The following is an 18,367-nucleotide window of genomic DNA, read 5'->3' as shown; positions in this document are numbered from 1 at the left end:
AATCTTTAAATAACAGCCAGAGTTTTATAAATTTAAAGGGGAAACCCTATTGGGGGGGGGCAGTCTCCTTGAGAATGACCCCCAGCACTGTATAAAAGTAACCCCCCCCACACCCCCAGCGCTGTATACAGTAAGGTCAGTCGGCATTACTTTCGTTATCTTTTTCACCAATAAACTGTTTTACTGCAGACCTCGAGGCCGTTATCAGTCATGTGATATGTTGGGTGACTTTTTGCGCTGACGCTTTATGGCAATGCAAATGAAGTCCCCGCCTACATAGACTCAGTCAGACAGTGATTAGGACTGAGCCATTCTATTGTTTGACAGGCAGTAGGATAAGGCGTTTGTCTAGTAGATTGGGCTCAGATAACAGAGCGAGAACTCATACAATAATAATAACAATAATAATAAAAAATAGTGATTCCCTTTAAAGTGGAACTTCTGGTACAAATTGTTGGTTGTAAGAAAAAAAGCAATTATTGCAGGGAGAGTAGGAAAAAAATCAATTATTTCTATGGCAACTGTACCATAATTGCCCTTTATAAATGACCCCCAATGACTTCCGTGATGCTTCTCATTTAATATAAAAAGAGATTAACCCATAAACACCCACCCAGCGGTGCAGCTTATTAATATTTTCTTTCATTTCGCTTTGTTAAATAGATTTACTTATTAAATGAAAACAAATACCCTTCTTACAAAGTCCACATCCCATTAATAAAATCCCAGAACCCCCCCGCCCCAGGTTCATCCAGTAACGCAGGAAAGCACTTTATATACAGATTTACTGTTATTGCAAAATGGGTGACGAGGCCTGGACTCCAAGGAAAGATTAACGGGTTAAATAAGGACGTGAACATTGATGAGACCCCCGCGGTGCTAGTCCATGACCCCCAAGTCCGGCTTTTAAAGCCTAGAGAATAGTGCATTGGTTGGACAAAACCGTCAAGACTAAAAGGTGCACAGCGCTACGGAATCTGCGGGCGCTATATAAATAAACGTAAAGGGCGCTTAGGATTATATGGTTGACATCTAACGGGGGCAGAATTAGAGACGGGAGGGGGTGGGAGTTAGCAGATACAGGGGAAGAAGTGGTAGAGGGGGCAGAAAGTCTTGGTTTAACGGGCCTCGCCGCGGTCACGTGCAGCCACAATGGAAGTCTGTGTCCTGCAAGGATGTCAAGCTGCGGCCGATACACACAACGTGGTACCAGGAGTCACACCTGTCGCACTGCACCCAGCTGACCGTGTCCTCCTGCGGAAGGCGGCAGGAGCGCCACGCACAAGGCTCTGCGCTGGAGATCGTCTGGGACACCACCAACGGCGGGACCGGGTTCTTCCGGGGACGACCGCGAGGCTTCCTGAGACAGAACGGGGTGGGAGACAAAGCAGAACATTCACCCAAATGACATTCGCAGGAACCGACTGAAGGGGCAACCTCACGGAGTTGGCCGCGTGTAACACCAATCAGTAAAATGGTCCCTGTTAACCCTTCATTCAGCCGAAAGAGCAGCCGCTCGGACAACCTGCCTAAACTTGCTGCTTGATGGGGAAAGTACTAGAACGGGACAGACTAAGGAATAACATACGCTGAAGGCATAGAACAAGCAGTTAAAAGACCCTCATAGATGGAGGCCGACGGTGAGAAGACAAAGGAACAAGAAGATGGAAAGAAAATATTTTTGTATGGGGAGCGAGAGAGGGGGGCAGGGGTGCGAGAGAGGGGCAGGGGTGCGAGAGAGGGGAAACAAGAAAGGAGGAAAGCCATCCGGTGATGGAGAAAGGCGGTGATGGAGAAGTGGACGTTGACGTGTGGACAAGAACTGATGGGATTACTGAAGAGCCAAAAGTGCGTGGACTTCAGCGTTAGAGTCTTCTCACCTGCCCGTTTCCACCTTCTGGATGGACTTCTCTTCCTCCTTTGGCCTCCCCCTTTTCCTCTTCCTCTTCCCTGTCGCTCCTTGGTCTCCATGTCTCTCCTCCACATCGTCTTCCTCGAGCTCACAGAGAACTCGGTGCTGTGCTTTCCTTCTGCTCCTCCTCCTCTCCAGACCTGTACGCGACGGTAACGGGAGGTCCGGGGTGGTGGGCTTCGTCACCTCCACGACTCCCCCTGCCAGCCCGCCACTGTGCATTCTCTCCCGTTTCAGTTTGCTGATGCTGCCAATGGAGTTCAGGATGACCGTGGCCCCCGTCATGTAGTGGGGGGTGCCACCTCGCTCCCCACCGATCCGCTGAGTGCCCAGCACAGGCGTGAAGCCAGGAAAGGCGGCCCGCGCACGCGGGGAAGTGATCGCGCAGAAGTCCAAGGGGCGCACGCGGACACGCTGGAACAGGAAGAGCACATCCATGGAGGAGGAGGACAGAGAGGAGGGCGCAGGGGGCTTCTCCTGAAAACCGAGAAGGTCCCCATCTGACAGTTCCAGCCTTTGACCCAGCGGAAGGTGGACATCGTTGATATAAATGCCTAACAAAGAAAACGCAATCATTAAAAGTCATGGGGATACAAAGGAAAGAGAAATGAGTGATGTCATGGAGGAGACTGATGAGGTCATCAACCTACATGACATCATGAAAAGGTAATTAGAGCGGAATCCAACGCCAGAGAGATGGATAAAGGGGGTGAAAAATCAAGAGAGACAGGAAAAAGAGGTAGACGGGAAGCTAAAGCGCAAAATAATCACCGTAATTGGTGCAGCTTCCTACGCTGACTCTCCAGTCGCCGGCGGCCTCCCTCTCCGCGTGGATCTCTGCGTGGACCTGCGGCTTCCCCGGCAGCTGCACGTCGCAGAGGTCCGCTCGGGCCCCCAGCCGGTAGACGCAACGAGAGGAATCGGGTAGAAAGGTATACAAGTCTTGGGAGGGGGCGCTCTGGGTGCTGAGAGAGGAGGGCAGCTCGTGGTCGGAGCCCATGCGCAGCAGCTGGAAACAAGGCTGGACCTGAGACAGTGACACATCTGACCCTACCATGGCAGCAGGGCAATTATATGGGGGTAACCCCTAGCGTCACTATGACCTCTAGCCTTACCGATGTACCCCACCCCCCACCTATAACTGCCCTGCAAGCTAAATTCTGCCCCCTCTGGCCAGCTGCCCCCCTAGTGCAGCATCACTGCGACCTCTGACCCGAGAAGGTTCTAGATTATTTTGTGATTCTTTAAGATTAAGCCGTGCACCTCCGGTATGAACAGGGTGCGGGGCCTGGGTTTACTGACGTCAGTGCCTTCTTTCCGCCCCCTCCATTCCGTCCTGACCGGTGTCCCCGTGTGGACTCTTTTATTCCCTCCCCCACCAGTCTTAGCTGCCAAGGTGGGCCCTGCGCGGAGGTTTGACAGAGGTGGGGGGAAAGCGCCGTGGATGACGTCACGGTGCTCACGGAGCCGCCGCTGACACCTTCACCTTCTCGCGCCCGGATGCCGGCGGGAAACCTATGGAAAGGAAGCGCGCCTTTGAAATTTGGCGCGTTTACCAATCCAAGTACCGCCCACGGCAACATGACCGCGCCCACAACTTCTTCTACCATGCAGAAAGGAGGGCATGCTAGCAGTCCAATTCCGCCCCTAAATTGTCATTGGGCGCTTGCGGTCCCGCCCATATTTAGTGACACTCGGCTCACTAAACTGCGACTATCTACTTCGTGTGCATTCTGATTGGCACACTACCGACCACGCCTCTTCCTGACTTCTCGATATCGACAAGCTTTATTGGGTTGGCGACAATGAACAACCGTGGTTTCTACGTGGTGACGCTTCGGTTGCTATGGGCGGGACATGGAGTGTCCGGGATCTCAGGTGGGAAGCGCGGGGCTTTTGTAAATAAGTGATATTCTGAGCGGTAGAGGAGCGCAGGAACCGGTAACGGTAGGTGTCCTGAGAGGTAAGAGAATGTACTGAGGCAGTCTATACGTGAATGCCCAGCAGCCAATGAGTGCTTAGAAGCACAGGGATTCCTCATTTTATTGGCTGAGACAGTTTTAAGTTGGATCTGTCAGTTCTCCCAGATCCTGCATTTTACAGATTTATACACAAATTAAACCAATAATGTAAAGCTTCGAATTCACAATATATAAGGGCTGCTTCATACATCTACCATGGGACCGGCTGTGTTACCTGGGTCTGCATAATTATTCCTCCCCATGTGTTACCTCTGCTATGTTATAAAGTTGCTGGCTGCAGCTGATTGGTTAAAGCAGCCTGTGTAAGGATGGAGGAGAGGAAGTCTGTGAGATCTGCACCTTTTGTGGCATTTCATGTCGTTAAAGGCCCTTTGAGTATTTTGTTTTCTTCTATATTTTTAAAAGATGTATTTTGTTAGATTGCTGCCCCCTCCCTTCCCCCGCTCTATTAAACGGGTATCATGGATCACGGAATCCAGCCCAGGAATCCTGCGTACGCCCCTCGTACCGCGTCGCCCCTCGTACCGCGTCATAACGTCCGCTTATCTTCTTCTTACTAACGTCATCTTCTTTATTGCAGTTTATTGAGCGGCGATGGAGAAGAAAAGCCCGGACCTGCCGGCGGTGTTCTCTGCTCCTGCCGGAATGGGTGAGCTAGCCAGGGCTGCGGCTGCCACGCGTGGGGATTTAGGCGGCGGAGCCCCGGCTCGACCTTTTAGTAAATAGATTAATTAAAGGAAATTGCGGGATCCGTTACACCCGGTGGAATATCCGCGCTCCGTGGGGCATTACGGCCCCTCCTGGCCAAACCGCATGCCGTCCGTTCCTGGCCCCTCTCCCCACTAGGATCATCTACAGGGTTAGAGCGCCATGTCTCATTAACAAATGCTCTACCAAGTGCCTCTGTCTCGCTGATTGGGCGTTAGAATCCATGTGAAGGAGAGACCTCTGAGGTTTCCGAAAGCGCATGCAACCGTATCTCCTTTTATACGTTGGCCCAATAAAAGGTGACGACCTTGACCGGATCTTTTAAACACGCGAAGCTCCGAGTGAGAAGACACAGCCCCGTCCTGCCTCTCCTCACCTATAGATCCAGACAGTCTCCATATAAGAGTTTTTTTTTTTTAACACAACTTTATTATAACATTTACGTTGGTGCTGAGTGGCGTTCCACTGATGGATCGCTGGGGTGATACGTTGAGAACGGAACATAAGTTACTAATAAATGGTGACACGTGTAATGAAGTCACAGGAGGAAGAGGGAAAGTACATAAATCTCTGATCTTTAACCCTTTCCAGGTCCCAGCGGGTTAATACCCCCATCCCATTTTGAGACGCGTAGGCAGCTGTCCGTTCCACCCCCTCCGGTGGTCGTTCCGCCGCCTCAACCACCCCCTCTGGTTTATGAGCCGTGGGCCGATGTGGCCGGGGAGCTGGCGGAGCTGCGGAAAGAGAACGAGGAGCTGAAGAAGAGATGGGCGCGAGGAGACGGCGCCAGAGCCAGGTACCGGTGGATGTGGTGTAGGGGCGGCGGGCGCTCTGATGTCATAGCGACAGATTCAGAGCGTAACGGCTGCATTTTTGGTTACTTGGTCGCAGGTCCCTGGATCGTCACCAGCCGAGCGCGCCGGCTGCAGAGTCGCAGGCCCTGGGGATCATCTCTCAGCAGATGCAGGAGATCCGCCGGCTGGAGCTGGCCGTGGCTGATGCCCACGAGACGGAGGAGAAGCTGGCGAGGCTGGCCCAGGAGATGCAGGAGCTGAGACGGGCGCTGAGAGACAGCAAGCAAGCCGAGGACCGGCAGAGACTGGCTGGAGAAGTCGCCGCTCGGCAGCACCGGGAGGAGGTACGTGAGAGCGGGAGTCCCTGATACTCGCTGAGCATTGGCGTGCGGAGATGTCATGTTACTGAGGGTCCGGGGGGGGCTCACGCATCTATCTGCACAGATTGTATGTAGAACGAGTGACTTATGTCATGTGCCATGGGGGTCTTTTGTTGTCGTGAATAGAGGGTAGCAGTGGGAAGGAGAGGGCGCCAGGTGCCCGCGGCGTGACGTATTTCAGATCAGTGGCTGGTTCTGGTCACATGCCGCTCGGTATCACGGCACATATGGCGCTTTGTATAGGGGAAGCTGTATGTATTCGTTGTGTAGTAGCGGGGTCCGTGCTATTGCCGACGTGGTCTGATTTGCCCCGTTGCAGTTGCTGATGATGTCAGAGCGTCACATGGCGGAGGCAGAGACCCTAAGAAGCCGGCTGCTGGCGCTCAAAGCGGAACTGGAGGAGGGGAGAGAGGAGCAGCAGCAGGAAGTGACACGTCTCAGAGGCGGCCTGCAGGCAGCCAATCAGGCGAGAGAAAGACTGGCTGAACAGCTAAGGTACCCGACTGCATCTATCATGACAAGCGCCTGCTTTTCGATACGCGGATGTGCGTTTTAATGAAGAATGGCTAATGCTTGACACGTGGTGGACTAACCGGTCCTCCCTCACCTTCAGTCAATCACAGCTGGAGCTGGCTTCCCAGAATTCCCTGGTTCAGCAGCTGAGGACGTACATCGGGGAGCTGGTCCCGGACAACGGGAAGCTCGAGGAACAGAAGAGAGAGCGAGCGGATCTTCAGCATACCATACAGGTGAATATATGGGGATCCCTATGCCGTGGCGATGTACAGCCATATATACACGCTTACAGAATAATGTACACGTATGTTTTATAAATACATGTCGCATATATATATAGATCGTTATGCTATTGCTGTCAATATGTTTTTTTAGGCTTTGGAGAAGGAGCGAGACGCTCTGCAGACGTCCGTATCTCTTGTGCACACGCGCCTCTCCTCCCTCACCACCATCCTCTCCCTTCAGGAATCCGAGCTGTGCAAGAAGGTGCGTGTGGCGGTCTCTCTGATACACGTGGAGGGCACGGACTGCCGGGGGGGGGGGGGGGCAACGCGGAGATGGGGGGGGGGGGGAAGGTATAGGAGGAGATCAGACCTGCGGGGAGAGACACGACCTCTCTTGCAGGGAGTCCACGGAGATGCTGAGAAGACCCGGCTGCTGTTATCGCGTTGGAGGGAGAAGGTTTTCTCGCTGATGGTCCAGATGAAATCGGAGGAAATCAACAAGGAGAACGACAGCCGGAAAATCCGAGAGGAGGCGAGTAAAGTGATGAGGGGGGTGGGGGTCTCGTGTTTCCCCTGCGCTTTTTGTCTTTATCCTGTAACTTAGTCCTTAAACGGTCCTGGAGACCCCGGGATTTTCCACGACAAACGGATTCATCTTCTTTACCTTTTCACATCAGATCCTGTGTCTGGAGCGATCCCTGGAGGAGAGCGATCAGAAGCAAACGCTGCTGTCTCACTCGCTGCAGGACCGGACAGCAGAGCTGGAGATGGAGAAAGTCCGGAACGAGGTGACTGGGCCGGGGAGGGCCGAGCTGGCCCTGTATATGCTGCCGGCTGGATACCCAACTTGGAAGCTGCCCTAGGCCTTGCCCAAGACACTCAGACGCCGTCTGTGGGGCTCACCTCCGCAGCCAACGTCCTTAGAAACATAAGATTTAACGGCCCATTCGGCCCCCGTCTAGTTGCCTGTTTTTTGGTTTTTTTTGCATCTGTAAGAATCAAACCTTAATCAGTCGTTGGTCTCGTCTTAGATTCAGGAGCCGTATGTCTATCCCGCGCATGTTTAAATCCCCTTTCTGTAGTAACCTCTATCGCTGCTGAGTGGCGGGGTCTGACCTCATCACCCGGCATTCTGTATACCTTGGAATCTCTGCCCGCGTGGGAAAGCCTCTCCGCTTACATGGGGGGGGGGACTGGAGATAAGAGATCTCTGTTGTAAATACCCCGTTGAGCAGCGGCGCACAGGGGGATCCCGATCACCAGAGAGGATGCTATTCCCAGACCTGCTGCCCAACGCCCGGGCCGGAATACGCCGCTGATACCCCACCGGTGACATCTTGCGCCTCTCTTCCAGTCTCTACAGGACGAGCTGCGCGCAGCGCGCACCGCGTGTGATCTCGTGGGCCGCAGAGCGGAAAAGGCAGAGAAGACTTCGCTCCGGCTGAAGGAAACGGTTGACCTGTGAGTTACAAACCTCCAAACCTTTACCGTCCGGTCGCAGACTGATCTGCCGCTACGTCTCTCCCCGCTGCAGTGAAACCCGACCGGGCGAAGCAGTAAAGGGCAGCATCCTATAATAAAGACCACGACAGAGCGGTTTATCCGCGTGGCGTGAGATCCAACGTTCCGCTTAGAATCCGCGTTACGATCTGTTGTTGGGATTGTTTGCACTTCACGTTTCGGTATTTAAATCATCCAATCTCTCTCTCCTCCCTGTTAGGTTTGTGCAGGCGATGTCCGCGCAGGAGGAGACCCTGAAGGCAGCTCTGTCTCGCCTGGCGGCGCTAAGTCAGAGGGTCTCGTTTGCAGCCAAGAGAGTGGACGCCATGCAGGGTAAGAGGGCGAGTTAATGAAGACACTGCAAAGCCTATCATCCAGGGCTGGGAGAATCCCATCGACCGCGTTCCCTACGCCCCGTGCCGGTATTTGGAGTCTGAACTTTTAATGCCCCTGCTTTAGGTTTGGTTGCGCAGAGACTCGCTCTGGAGAAACTGTCCCAGGTGGAGAAAGCCAAGGACGCAGCGGCAGAACCTGACATGTGAGTCCAAAAACGCTGAAACGTCACAAAGAGAGGGGCTCACGCAGCGGGTGCGGACCCCCATCAGCAGGGGTGACACCCAAGGGTGCTGCCAAAGCCTTACCTGTAGGGGGAAAGCTGGCGATTGCCATGGCGGGCAGGGACGGGGTGATTATATAGTTTGCAGAGCTTGTCTCAGGGGGCTGATTGCGAGAGCGGGACACGAGAATCACAAATGATAAAACCTTTATAGCGAGACGCAGGGAGTTTCTGGGTGATAACGCGGGGCTGTATGGAGAGGGCTGGGGTCACCCCGGGCACAGATCTCACTACGTCCTTCTCTCTTAGAAGCCGACCTTCCTACGAGGATCTGGAGGTAGAGGTGAAATTCTTACACGAAGAAAGAGACCGCCTGAGTACGGAACTGAAACGCAGCGCTCTGCTGATAGAAGGGAGAGTGAGAGAGGCGAGAGAGAAAGGTTCGTGGGGATGCTGCAAAGCCTTCTGCCCTTCCTCTTCTGGGTGGTCTGTGGGTCCACCTGTTCATTTCAGAGCCCCTGGGGCAGAAAAGCCACCGAAGGTGTCCCAGCAGAGCAGAGCCGTCTCTTTCCTGATGTCACATGCTGGGTTTGTGTCTCTTTGTAGTGGAAGCGGAGTTGGCGGAATCCCGGCACGCGGCTTCTGTTCTCCGCCAGTCTCTCTGCGAGACGGAAGGGAAAGAGCAGGAGCTGAGATGCCAACTGCTGGAGACGGAGCGGAGACACCAGGAAGCCGGCGAGGATGCGGCCCGACTCCGGGAGCAGCTGCAGAGACAGCAGGGAGAGTACGAGACGGGTACGGATACTCGCGGACACGCGGTGCGGTTCTGCGTTTGGGTGAGGCTGGTAGCCATGCTGAGTTAGCTCAGTGATTGCTGTGAACGTTTCCCGCTTCCAGAGCTGCAACGCAAAGTGAGCGACGTGGAGGAGAAGATGACGCAGCGACTGTCTCAGATGGAGAAACACCTTCAGGAAGCAAGAAGAGAGCACACGAAAGCAGGTGAACGGACTGCAACCTTAATCAGTCGTTGGTCTCATCTTCGATTCAGGAGCCGTATGTCTATCCCATGCATGTTTAACCCCCTCACTGTATTACCCTCTACCGCTTCTGCTGGGAGGTGGATCCACTTATCTATCACCTACTCGGTAAAGTAAAACTTCCGTAGATTATGGCCTCTTGTTGTAACATGTTTCCTCCTAGTCTTTACCCTGAATTCCACTGGACTATTTTCTTTAACTTTTCTACCATTCTTCTGTTGCTGAATCCTGTCCTAGCCCACCCCCTGCTGTTGCTGAATCCTGTCCTAACCCCGCCCCTGCTTTTGCTGAATCCTGTCCTAACCCCACCCCCGCTGTTAGGACCTCACCCTAGCTTTCCTGACCCGGCCCCGTTTGTGTCGCCCTCTAACTGCCCTGCCTCCTCGTAGTGGTCGCCCTCCGTCAGGCCGAGCGCCAGATGCAGAGGGATAAAACGCGGAGTCAGGAAAGGTTGCGCACGTTGGAGGACGCGGGCAGCTTACGCGAGGAGCAGCTCAGCCAGCAGCTACGGGAAGCGGAACGGGACAAAAACCTGATGATAGTATGTCTTATTTCTCAATGCAAATAACTGATATATTATACCTGGATTGTGTTAAAACGTCCCCAAAACTAACAATTTTAAGAATTTGCTGTATTTAAGGTTCTACGACGCGTTAGATGGATTTTCTGGTTATTTGCTTAGAAATAAATAACATTCACAGCAAATCGCTTTAAAATCCTGTATATTTTTTATGAATGCGTTCAAAAATCTTCTTCTTCCTCGCAGGCCACGCTGAGACAGGAGGGGCTCCTCGCCGCGTTCCAGAGGAACCGGGCGGCTGCCGTTCAGCCCCCGGCGAGTCAGGAGGAGGGAAGGAGAGCGGCCGGGGCGTCTGGGCGAAGCTGCGCACCTGTCTGCAAAGGTCAGAGGGGGGGGGGCAAATATTATACCCAAAATACCGAGAACAAGAAACGTGTGACTTATTTTCATTATTAAATTTTTTTTTCCCAGAATCCATTTCAACGATGCTGGCCAATCTTCAGAGCCTAGGAAACACCCTCTTAAAAGAGGAAGATGATGATGAAGAGGAGGAAATAAAGCTTAATCCATAGATGAGACCAAGACTTGGTTTATAACGTCAGACAGTTGATACGAGGAGACATCACGACATCCTGAGACAGTCTGGTGGAGGGAAGGCGCGGACCGAGACGGGGTGAACCCAGCTGGTTCTGCTCGCCATTCCTCTTCGTGCCACAAGGGGGAGCCCACAACCCAACTGCTACCGGTTACAGCAGATTCTGGAGAGTACTAACTCCTAATTATCATCCCGTCTAATAACCGATTAACGTCGCTCCAGCTCATCGTGCAATAAATTATTCACAATTAAATGATTCACAAATCCTGGAAATGTTTTATGATTTATATACCGGGCTGATGATCTGTATACGCGGCCATTCAAAAGTTTGGGGTCACTTAGCTTGCACTCTCCCCTAGATTCTCCCGCCAACCAAATGACACCGGACAATGTGCAGCCTATACTCCGCCTGAGTTAACCCTACCAATACCAAATAACTATGTTATACGCGATGATCATGTACAGGGGCGGAGCAAGCCCAACAATCGTCTGACAGACCAATCACATTGTTCTGCCCCCCCCACCCTTTTACTTTTTTAATATATAGATACATATAAAAAGCCACCCGCGCGTCTCCGTACCATCGCATTCTCACTTTGTCTCAGTGACTAGCACCACCGGATAGGTTAGCGGCTAAAATACTGTTTTAACACCTTCACTGCCAGCCTTCTTCCAAACAGACCACACGAATCTACCAGAGGGTCCCTTTAAATTATCCAACACGGACTGCATGCGTGCGTAAATAATAATCACGTTTTTTTCTGTTACTCTCAAAAACAAAATAAATCAGAAACCAAATTATTGCATGTTTATTATATACACAGAAGGGTCTGGTTTATTTACACGCGTGTCCGTTAACCCCATCTGTGAAGATGCACAGCGGTATCTGATGAATGGCAGGATGGTGCCGAGTATCTACAAAGCAAATCACACTAAGCTGCGTATTAAAAAGGAACGTATATTCCCCCAAATAGAAACGTTTAAAATACATTTGGATTCACGCTGCTTGATTATTTCCCTGGGCGCAGCGGCACACGGACGGTCGTTATCGTATTGCTGTAGGTTTTTTTCTGTACATGTAGGCAGACTCGCAAGGGCACATATATCTTGGCATTGGGGGAAAAAAAAAAAAAATCAATAAATGAAAAAATGTAGGAAATAAAATAAAAAAACCGGGGTGAAATTTGTAAATAAATGAAAGGAAAAAAAAAAAAAAAAGCAATCACCAAAATAAAACGGATATTAGAAGGTGTTAAACGAGCCGTTGATTGCCTCGCGTGGAATTCCACTGGAATCGTTATTACCGGATTTATGACGAGCGTCCAGCACGGAGATTCTCATTTTACTTATTTTGTCTTTCAGCTTTAACTCGATTATTATTTTTTTTTTAATTCTATGCCAGAGGCGTATAACTAAAACACGGAAAATGTGATCCGAGCCGAACGTATTGAATTCCTCCGTTATCTGTCTTTAAGGCCAAATACCGCAGCCGGCGAGGCAGACAGCCCCGGGTTTGAACGATCAGCGTCTCCGCTTTGCGGGGGTCGGCGCGGTGGGCTTCGTGCCGGGGTTCAGCAGATACGCGGTGGGGTTTGCCTCCTGCCGCAGGATCCCGCTGAGAATAAACTCTGCCGAGGTGACGGGGGCAGCAGACGGAGCCGCTTTCCAGCGGGAGGCGTCTTCTTGACACGACACGATGACACATTTCTCCTGGGGGGACAGGGGAGGAAGAATAAAGTCACTCTTGTGTTTTGAGATCAGATGTGAGGGGTGTGAAATGGGCTCTGGGTTTATTCTGTTACCTTGCAGGTCCGGGGCATTTTCGGTAGGAATGTTGCCCCAGCGCAGCGGATGATGTCCTTCATGTTTTCGGGCTCCGGCTTCACGTTCTCAGTGACGTGGATCTCGTAACCCTGAGAGGTAAAATAAATCAGTGCTTATTACTGAGGTCTGAATCTGCCCCAACCCCGGCAGGGCGAGACAGACAGGAGGAGCCGTGAGAATGCCCCAACCCCGGCAGGGCGAGACAGACAGGAGGAGCCGTGAGAATGCCCCGACCCGGCAGGGCGAGACAGACAGGAGGAGCCGTGAGAATGCCCTGACCCGGCAGGGCGAGACAGAGGGGAGGAGCCGTGAGAATGCCCCGACCCGGCAGGGCGAGACAGATGGGTGGAGCCGTGAGAATGCCCCGACCCGGCAGGGCGAGACAGACGAGAGGAGCCGTGAGAATGCCCTGACCCGGCAGGCCGAGACAGAGGGGAGGAGCCGTGAGAATGCCCCGACCCCCGCAGGGCAAGACAGAGGGGAGGAGCCGTGAGAATGCCCCGACCCCGGCAGGGCGAGACAATGCGTAAACTCACCTCGAACAGAGCTCTCCGCTTTGCTTTTTGCAGCGACTCCGACAAAACAAATCCAAAATTCTTCTCCTGTTCCTTGTCGTTCACCAAAAACCCAGCCGGGGACAGAAAGCAGCCGCTCTTCTTACACTGCGAGGGGAGGAAAATGTCACATATACAGAAGAAAGCGAGTGAACCGAAACGAGGCTAGAAGAAAGAAAGCGGGGTGTAAAAAAGAACGAAGCAGGAGAGCAGTCTCACGATACCGGAGTTATTGAGTGAAGGTTAACCAGAAGATCCACTCAAGCAGAGAGCACCGAGGAGGCGCGGGCCACAGCCGCTTAGCGCAGAAACACACCTTCTCTAACCAGTCCAGCGTCACGATAGGGACTCCCCTCGCGAGAGCGCAGAGAAACTTGACAGTTCGTCTGACGCGGTCGGTTACCAAGTGCGTGCAATCAAACACAGACTCCGCGATGCCGCCTCCTAGAGCGAGAATGGTCTCCTCTCCCGCAGAGTCCACAACGCCGGTGAAAAGAACCTGAGATACAGGGAGAGGGAGCACAGCGGTGAGGGTAGGGGTATTCCTGCACGGGTATAGTATCCTCCGGTACCCCAGGTGGTAAGCTGGGGGTTAGTATGGTTTACAAGGAGGGAGACTGAAAGAAAGCCCTGAAATTAAGGTAAAATAGCAGAAATTAATACAACATGGAAATGGGTAAAAGTCTGACCTTGGGGACGGCCCCCTGGTGAGGGACGTAGGGACTGGAAGACCCTGCCGCGGCCGAGGATCTGTTGGTGCGTCTCGGCGTCTGGACCTCCGCGGGTACCGCTGCTCTCGGCTTTTGACGGCCGCTGCCAGCAGGGGAGGGAGGAGGAACCGACGGGCCCTGGAAGGATTTAAACAACTTAGACAATCCGTACGGTTTTCAGGATATCAGGGCTTTTTATTTCTTTAAGCCTCGAGCTACGTCACTTTATTTGGATTATTTTACAGAAGATGTATGCCCCAAAACTGCATTTTAATATATGCCATATATATATGAGAATAGTGCTGTTAATTTGTTGGTTTTCAGGCAAAGTGCCCCCCCCCAGATTCCCTCTCACCTTTCCATGGTCATTTCCGTCTTCAGCCTCTACTTCAGCTACGGCGGCAACCACGCGCCGTCCTCTTGTCCCCCTTGAAAGTGGTGACGGCTGCTCCTGACCACCATTGCCCTGCTCTGTTTCTTCTGATTTTTTCCTCTTCACCTCCGCCCCGCCATCTTTAGGTCCCTGTCCTCTTTTTCTTGACGGGACAGGCGTGCTCGGCGGTGGCAAAACGTCTTTGGTCCGTCGGCTTCTCCCAATGGCTACACTTGATTTTTCTTCCTCGTGGACGGCCGGTTGGTTTTCTACTTCTGTCGCCTCGTCTTCTTGAAGGTCATCCTCAGCCTGCTTCTTTCGCCTCGTCCTCGATGTTGGGTTTCTATCTTTGCTGGTAACCTTTGAGGGGGTTTGTTCTGCTTCGCTGGACTGACTCTTCATTTCCCTTGAGTTTGTCTTTCCTCTTCGGGAGGTCTGTTTTGCGGCTTCTTTCTCTGGCTCTTCAGCAGTTGCCACAATCGCTGGTTCATTCTTTTTCTCCTCGATTTTTCCTTCTTCCTCTTTTGAATTCCTCCTCGTTCTCCTGGAGGCTTTTTGCCTAGAAGGAACGACATTCTCGACTTCTTTGCATTCCCGTCTATTCCTCCTCGAGGTCTCTCCTTCTATTCCCGCTTCCTCGTCCTTTGCCTGCTTGTCTTGTGCGTCCCGTTTTGCACTCCTTGATTTTCTTGTTGGGTCCGTTGTTTCTTGCTCTGTTTTGAATTTGTCTTCCTCATCTCTTGAATTCTTTCTCGTCCTGCGGGAGATGACTCTATTGGGTGGATCTTCTTCTGTTTTACCTTCCTTTTGTTCACTTGTTCCTTCGCCCATTGAATTCTTTCTTGTCCTCCTAGAGACAGGTGGTTCTTCTTCGGATTTCCCTTTCCCTTCCTTTTGTTCCCTCGATCCCTCCTCCTTTGAGTTCCTTCTTGTCCTCCTGGGGGTTGGAAGTTCTTCTGTTTTTCGTATGGTCTCCTCTTGTTCATTTAATTCTTCCTCTGTCTCCTTAGCCTTTCTTTTAGAGGTCAGTTTTCCGGGTGGCGCCACGGTCTCTAAAACTTGCTCCTGGTCTCCCACATTTCTCCGTGAAGCTCTTCCCTTACCTCTTCCAGACCGTCTGTTAACAGAAACCTCTTCTTCAACAGGGACAGCGGGGGGCATCATCTCTTCCTTCTCCTGTTCTCCAGACTCAGGGACCTTTACCTGGGACCTTCTGGTCAATGTCTTCTTTACATAAGACCTGTTTCTCGAGGTCCTCCCGGAGACCACTTCTTCTTCTTGCTTCTTTGTCAAATCACTGGTGTCAGTTTTAGCCTCCGTATTCCCCTCCACGCCGCCCGCCATCAATTCTACGTTTTGACCCTTGAGTTCACTGGTTTCTTCATCTATGGTCGCTGTTTCAGAAGCAAAGCTGGTTCCTGCCTCCTCAGATACCCAACTGATTCCTGCAGACCCTTCCGCACCATCGCTCTGCGTCTCGGAGTTAGTATGTAGACTCTGGGCTGTAATATGTTTGTCATATTTAATATCTTTCTCTCTCGGCTGCTCCATACTCTTCTTGTTTTGTTCACCTGCAGCCAGGCAACGTTCCTTCTCAGTAACAGAAGTTAATCTCTCATCTTTTAATATGTCTGTCCTAAGTTCCTCATGTTCGGGGCTAACCTCGTCTTTACGTTCCTCTTCGGTTGTCTTGGCTTCAGTTTTTTCCACTTTACTTTTCCTTGTTGCTCTTTTTTTCTTGACATTCTCTCTGACCCCTGATGTGAAGAGCTCGGCATCGATATCTGTCTTGTTCCGTCTCTTACTCCTTGATGAAACTCCACGCTCTGCCTCCTTTACCGTTTCCTGGATCCTGCTTTCTTCGTTCACAATTCTCCTCGTTCTCCTTTTCTCTACCGTCACCGACTCGCTTCGAGTAACTGAATCAGAACGTTCTTTTTCTAATGTTCCTCGTTCTTCGTCAACCTGAACAATTAACTCAGATAATGGGGATGCTGGTGGCTCTTCTCTCGTCTTTCCCATCTATTAAGACAAAGCAAATGGAAGCTGAAGACAAGGAAGCAGAATCTTCATATTGTTTACAAAACAGGGTAATTAATGGGGCAGAAATAGAGAGACTTGACTTACCTCTGCACTGATAGCAATCCCTTCCTTCTCTTCAACTTCATGGACACCTGTCTGGCCTGTAATATAAACATCACACGAGAACATACATTACTTAATCGGTGGAGCCACCATTAATGTTTGTGAAAGACATGAATATACGCCAGAGGAAATGGGTTGAGACCTTGATGGCGCGAACAACGTGTCTTTGATGTTTCCCCGCGTTATCCAATGGCTGATCCAGTTTGTTCTATAGCAGGGATGTCCAACCTGCGGCCCTCCAGCTGCTGCAGGACTACATCTCCCATACTCCTCAGCCAGCCCCTTAGCTGAAGGAGCATTATGGGAGATGTACTCCTGCAGCAGCTGGAGGGCCGCAGGTTGGACACCCCTGTTCTATAGCCTTAAACATCCTTCCCGTTAGACACCGAGCCATTTACCTTCACTTGAAATCGTCTGCTTGCTCTCTACATTCGAAGCAGTTGAGGCCTCCTCGGATATCACACCAAGGCTGCTGTCTTCAAGGGTGGGCTCCTGTAATCTATCCGGTTGAAGGTTATTGCCCTCCATGACAGCCGCAGCTACACCACTGGAATCTTCCGGGCTGCTTGCCGGCACATTCACACTATCCTCTGTGCAGGACACTTGTAAGGTAAAAGGTGCAGCAACATCTTCTTCCAAGGCCGACGTGTCCTCGGCATAAGACTGAGTAGTCTCTCCATCTGTGTGCAAGGTATAAGGCCGAGGGACATCTTCTGGAGCTGCTGACCGCGCGACACCTTCTGGAGCCGCTGACCGCGCGGCACCTTCTGGAGCCGCTGACCGCGCGGCACCTTCTGGAGCCGCTGACCGCGCGGCACCTTCTGGAGCCGCTGACCGCGCGGCACCTTCTGGAGCCGCTGACCGCGCGGCACCTTCTGGAGCCGCTGACCGCGCGGCACCTTCTGGAGCCGTCCCCTCTCCTCTCCCTTCGCTGTCGCCACAGGCAGGAGCCTCGCGTTTCAGGTGGAGCCACGTACCCGTTTCATGAGTCGGTCGTGCGGCCAAATACTGAGAGACGGGTTGAGTGTCATCCTGCGAGACATCTCCGTGAGACAGAGGTTGCGTCTCCCTCGAGGCCTCGGCACACTCGCTGTCCGTTGGGACGGTTTCTTGGACGCAGTCCACAACAGACTGGGCATTTTCACACAAGTAGGGCTGAGTCTCTGCCATGACATTCTCGTCCGTCTCTTCTTCGGAAGTACTAACTGATGGAAGAACAGAGAAGGTCAGTCGCCACCTACAGCAATCAGGGGAAATTATTAAAGACAAGATGGAGTCTTTTATTGAAGTTGATACTTTTTATCGCAGTACAGAATAACATGTAGCGTTACACAGGCTTTCAGGACCTCGGGGATCACTTCTCCTTTGTCTGAGGTCCCAAAGGCTATAATACTTTGCTAAAGACTCCATTTATCGGATACACCCAGACATAACGGAACGTAATACTCACTGCGCACGGGTGAAATCTGAAGGACTCCGATAGGATCTGCAGGACCTGCGTGTAGAGCACATACATTATACATTATACAGGGAGCGAAGACCGCAAGAACCCTGGATAGAGGTGACAGCTGGGAGGGCGACTGTCATTTAAATGCCAGGGACAACGTAAAAGATGGCAACATGATGCGAGCCTACAGCGTCACTACTTGAGATCAGGAGGCTTAGAGAAGAAGACTTCATAGAGACAGAGCGATACGAGGGCCATCAGTACAGACTGCGTATGAGAGGAATTAAATGTACGTACGGTTAAATACATAATTCCAAAGGACGCTTACGTTTAAACAGGTCTGCCTCAGCCCAGGTGGAGCTGAAAATAAAAGCTTGTGTTGCCTCCTCTGCACCGTTATCTTCATCTGTAACAGAGAAGGGGATGATGAGGACACCAATACCTCCAAACAGTAGGGATAACGGCAAATCCGCATCCACTGCTACCTGGCTGGTCTGAAGCTCTGTCCTCGGCCTCCAGGTAACATTGAGTGGCGCACGCGTCGTATTCCCCACCTGTAACAAGCGTGTAAAGTTCATTAAATGACGAGC

General features: G+C 51.9%; 2 protein-coding genes across 2 annotated transcripts; one reads left to right on the top strand and one right to left on the bottom strand.

Annotated features, from left to right (window-relative positions):
• Nucleotides 1-1,137: 1,137 nt before the first annotated feature.
• LOC149271585 (transcription factor 19-like) lies at nt 1,138-4,427 on the bottom strand. Its single transcript, XM_089507292.1, has 4 exons — nt 4,403-4,427; nt 2,684-2,962; nt 2,064-2,466; nt 1,138-1,360 (listed from the first exon to the last, which is right to left on the bottom strand). Exons 1-4 carry the CDS (start codon nt 4,425-4,427, stop codon nt 1,138-1,140), a joined length of 930 nt encoding a protein of 309 aa, XP_089363418.1.
• A 61-nt stretch (nt 4,428-4,488) lies between these two features.
• Nucleotides 4,489-10,701, top strand: LOC149271584 (coiled-coil alpha-helical rod protein 1-like). Its single transcript, XM_089507291.1, has 17 exons — nt 4,489-4,543; nt 5,194-5,398; nt 5,494-5,740; nt 6,096-6,271; nt 6,390-6,525; nt 6,668-6,778; nt 6,917-7,048; nt 7,194-7,304; nt 7,871-7,977; nt 8,237-8,349; nt 8,476-8,554; nt 8,882-9,012; nt 9,179-9,367; nt 9,470-9,571; nt 9,999-10,150; nt 10,376-10,511; nt 10,601-10,701. The coding sequence occupies exons 1-17, from the start codon at nt 4,489-4,491 to the stop codon at nt 10,699-10,701; spliced, it is 2,283 nt and encodes a 760-aa protein (XP_089363417.1).
• The last annotated feature ends 7,666 nt before the right edge of the window (nt 10,702-18,367 follow it).

This window comes from Sceloporus occidentalis, unplaced genomic scaffold (genome assembly GCF_023333645.1).
Source record: "Sceloporus occidentalis isolate IW3139 unplaced genomic scaffold, rSceOcc1.0.p SCAF_489, whole genome shotgun sequence".
NCBI lineage: Eukaryota > Metazoa > Chordata > Lepidosauria > Squamata > Phrynosomatidae > Sceloporus > Sceloporus occidentalis.
Note: the sequence above shows the minus strand (reverse complement) of the source record. Positions and strands in the feature narration are given on the sequence as shown.

What these genes read in the sequence shown, in the direction of transcription:
- LOC149271584 (XM_089507291.1), top strand. Translation starts at nt 4,489, where the DNA reads ATGGAGAAGAAAAGCCCGGACCTGCCGGCGGTGTTCTCTGCTCCTGCC. An exon ending in CTCGGCAGCACCGGGAGGAG is followed by an intron (nt 5,741 to 6,095) that starts GTACGTGAGAGC and finishes GCCCCGTTGCAG; the next exon opens with TTGCTGATGATGTCAGAGCG. An exon ending in AAGAGAGCACACGAAAGCAG is followed by an intron (nt 9,572 to 9,998) that starts GTGAACGGACTG and finishes GCCTCCTCGTAG; the next exon opens with TGGTCGCCCTCCGTCAGGCC.
- LOC149271585 (XM_089507292.1), bottom strand. Translation starts at nt 4,427, where the DNA reads ATGACGCGGTACGAGGGGCGACGCG. An exon ending in AGGAAGCTGCACCAATTACG is followed by an intron (nt 2,467 to 2,683) that starts GTGATTATTTTG and finishes TTTCTTTGTTAG; the next exon opens with GCATTTATATCAACGATGTC. An exon ending in ACCCCGGACCTCCCGTTACC is followed by an intron (nt 1,361 to 2,063) that starts GTCGCGTACAGG and finishes GTTCTGTCTCAG; the next exon opens with GAAGCCTCGCGGTCGTCCCC.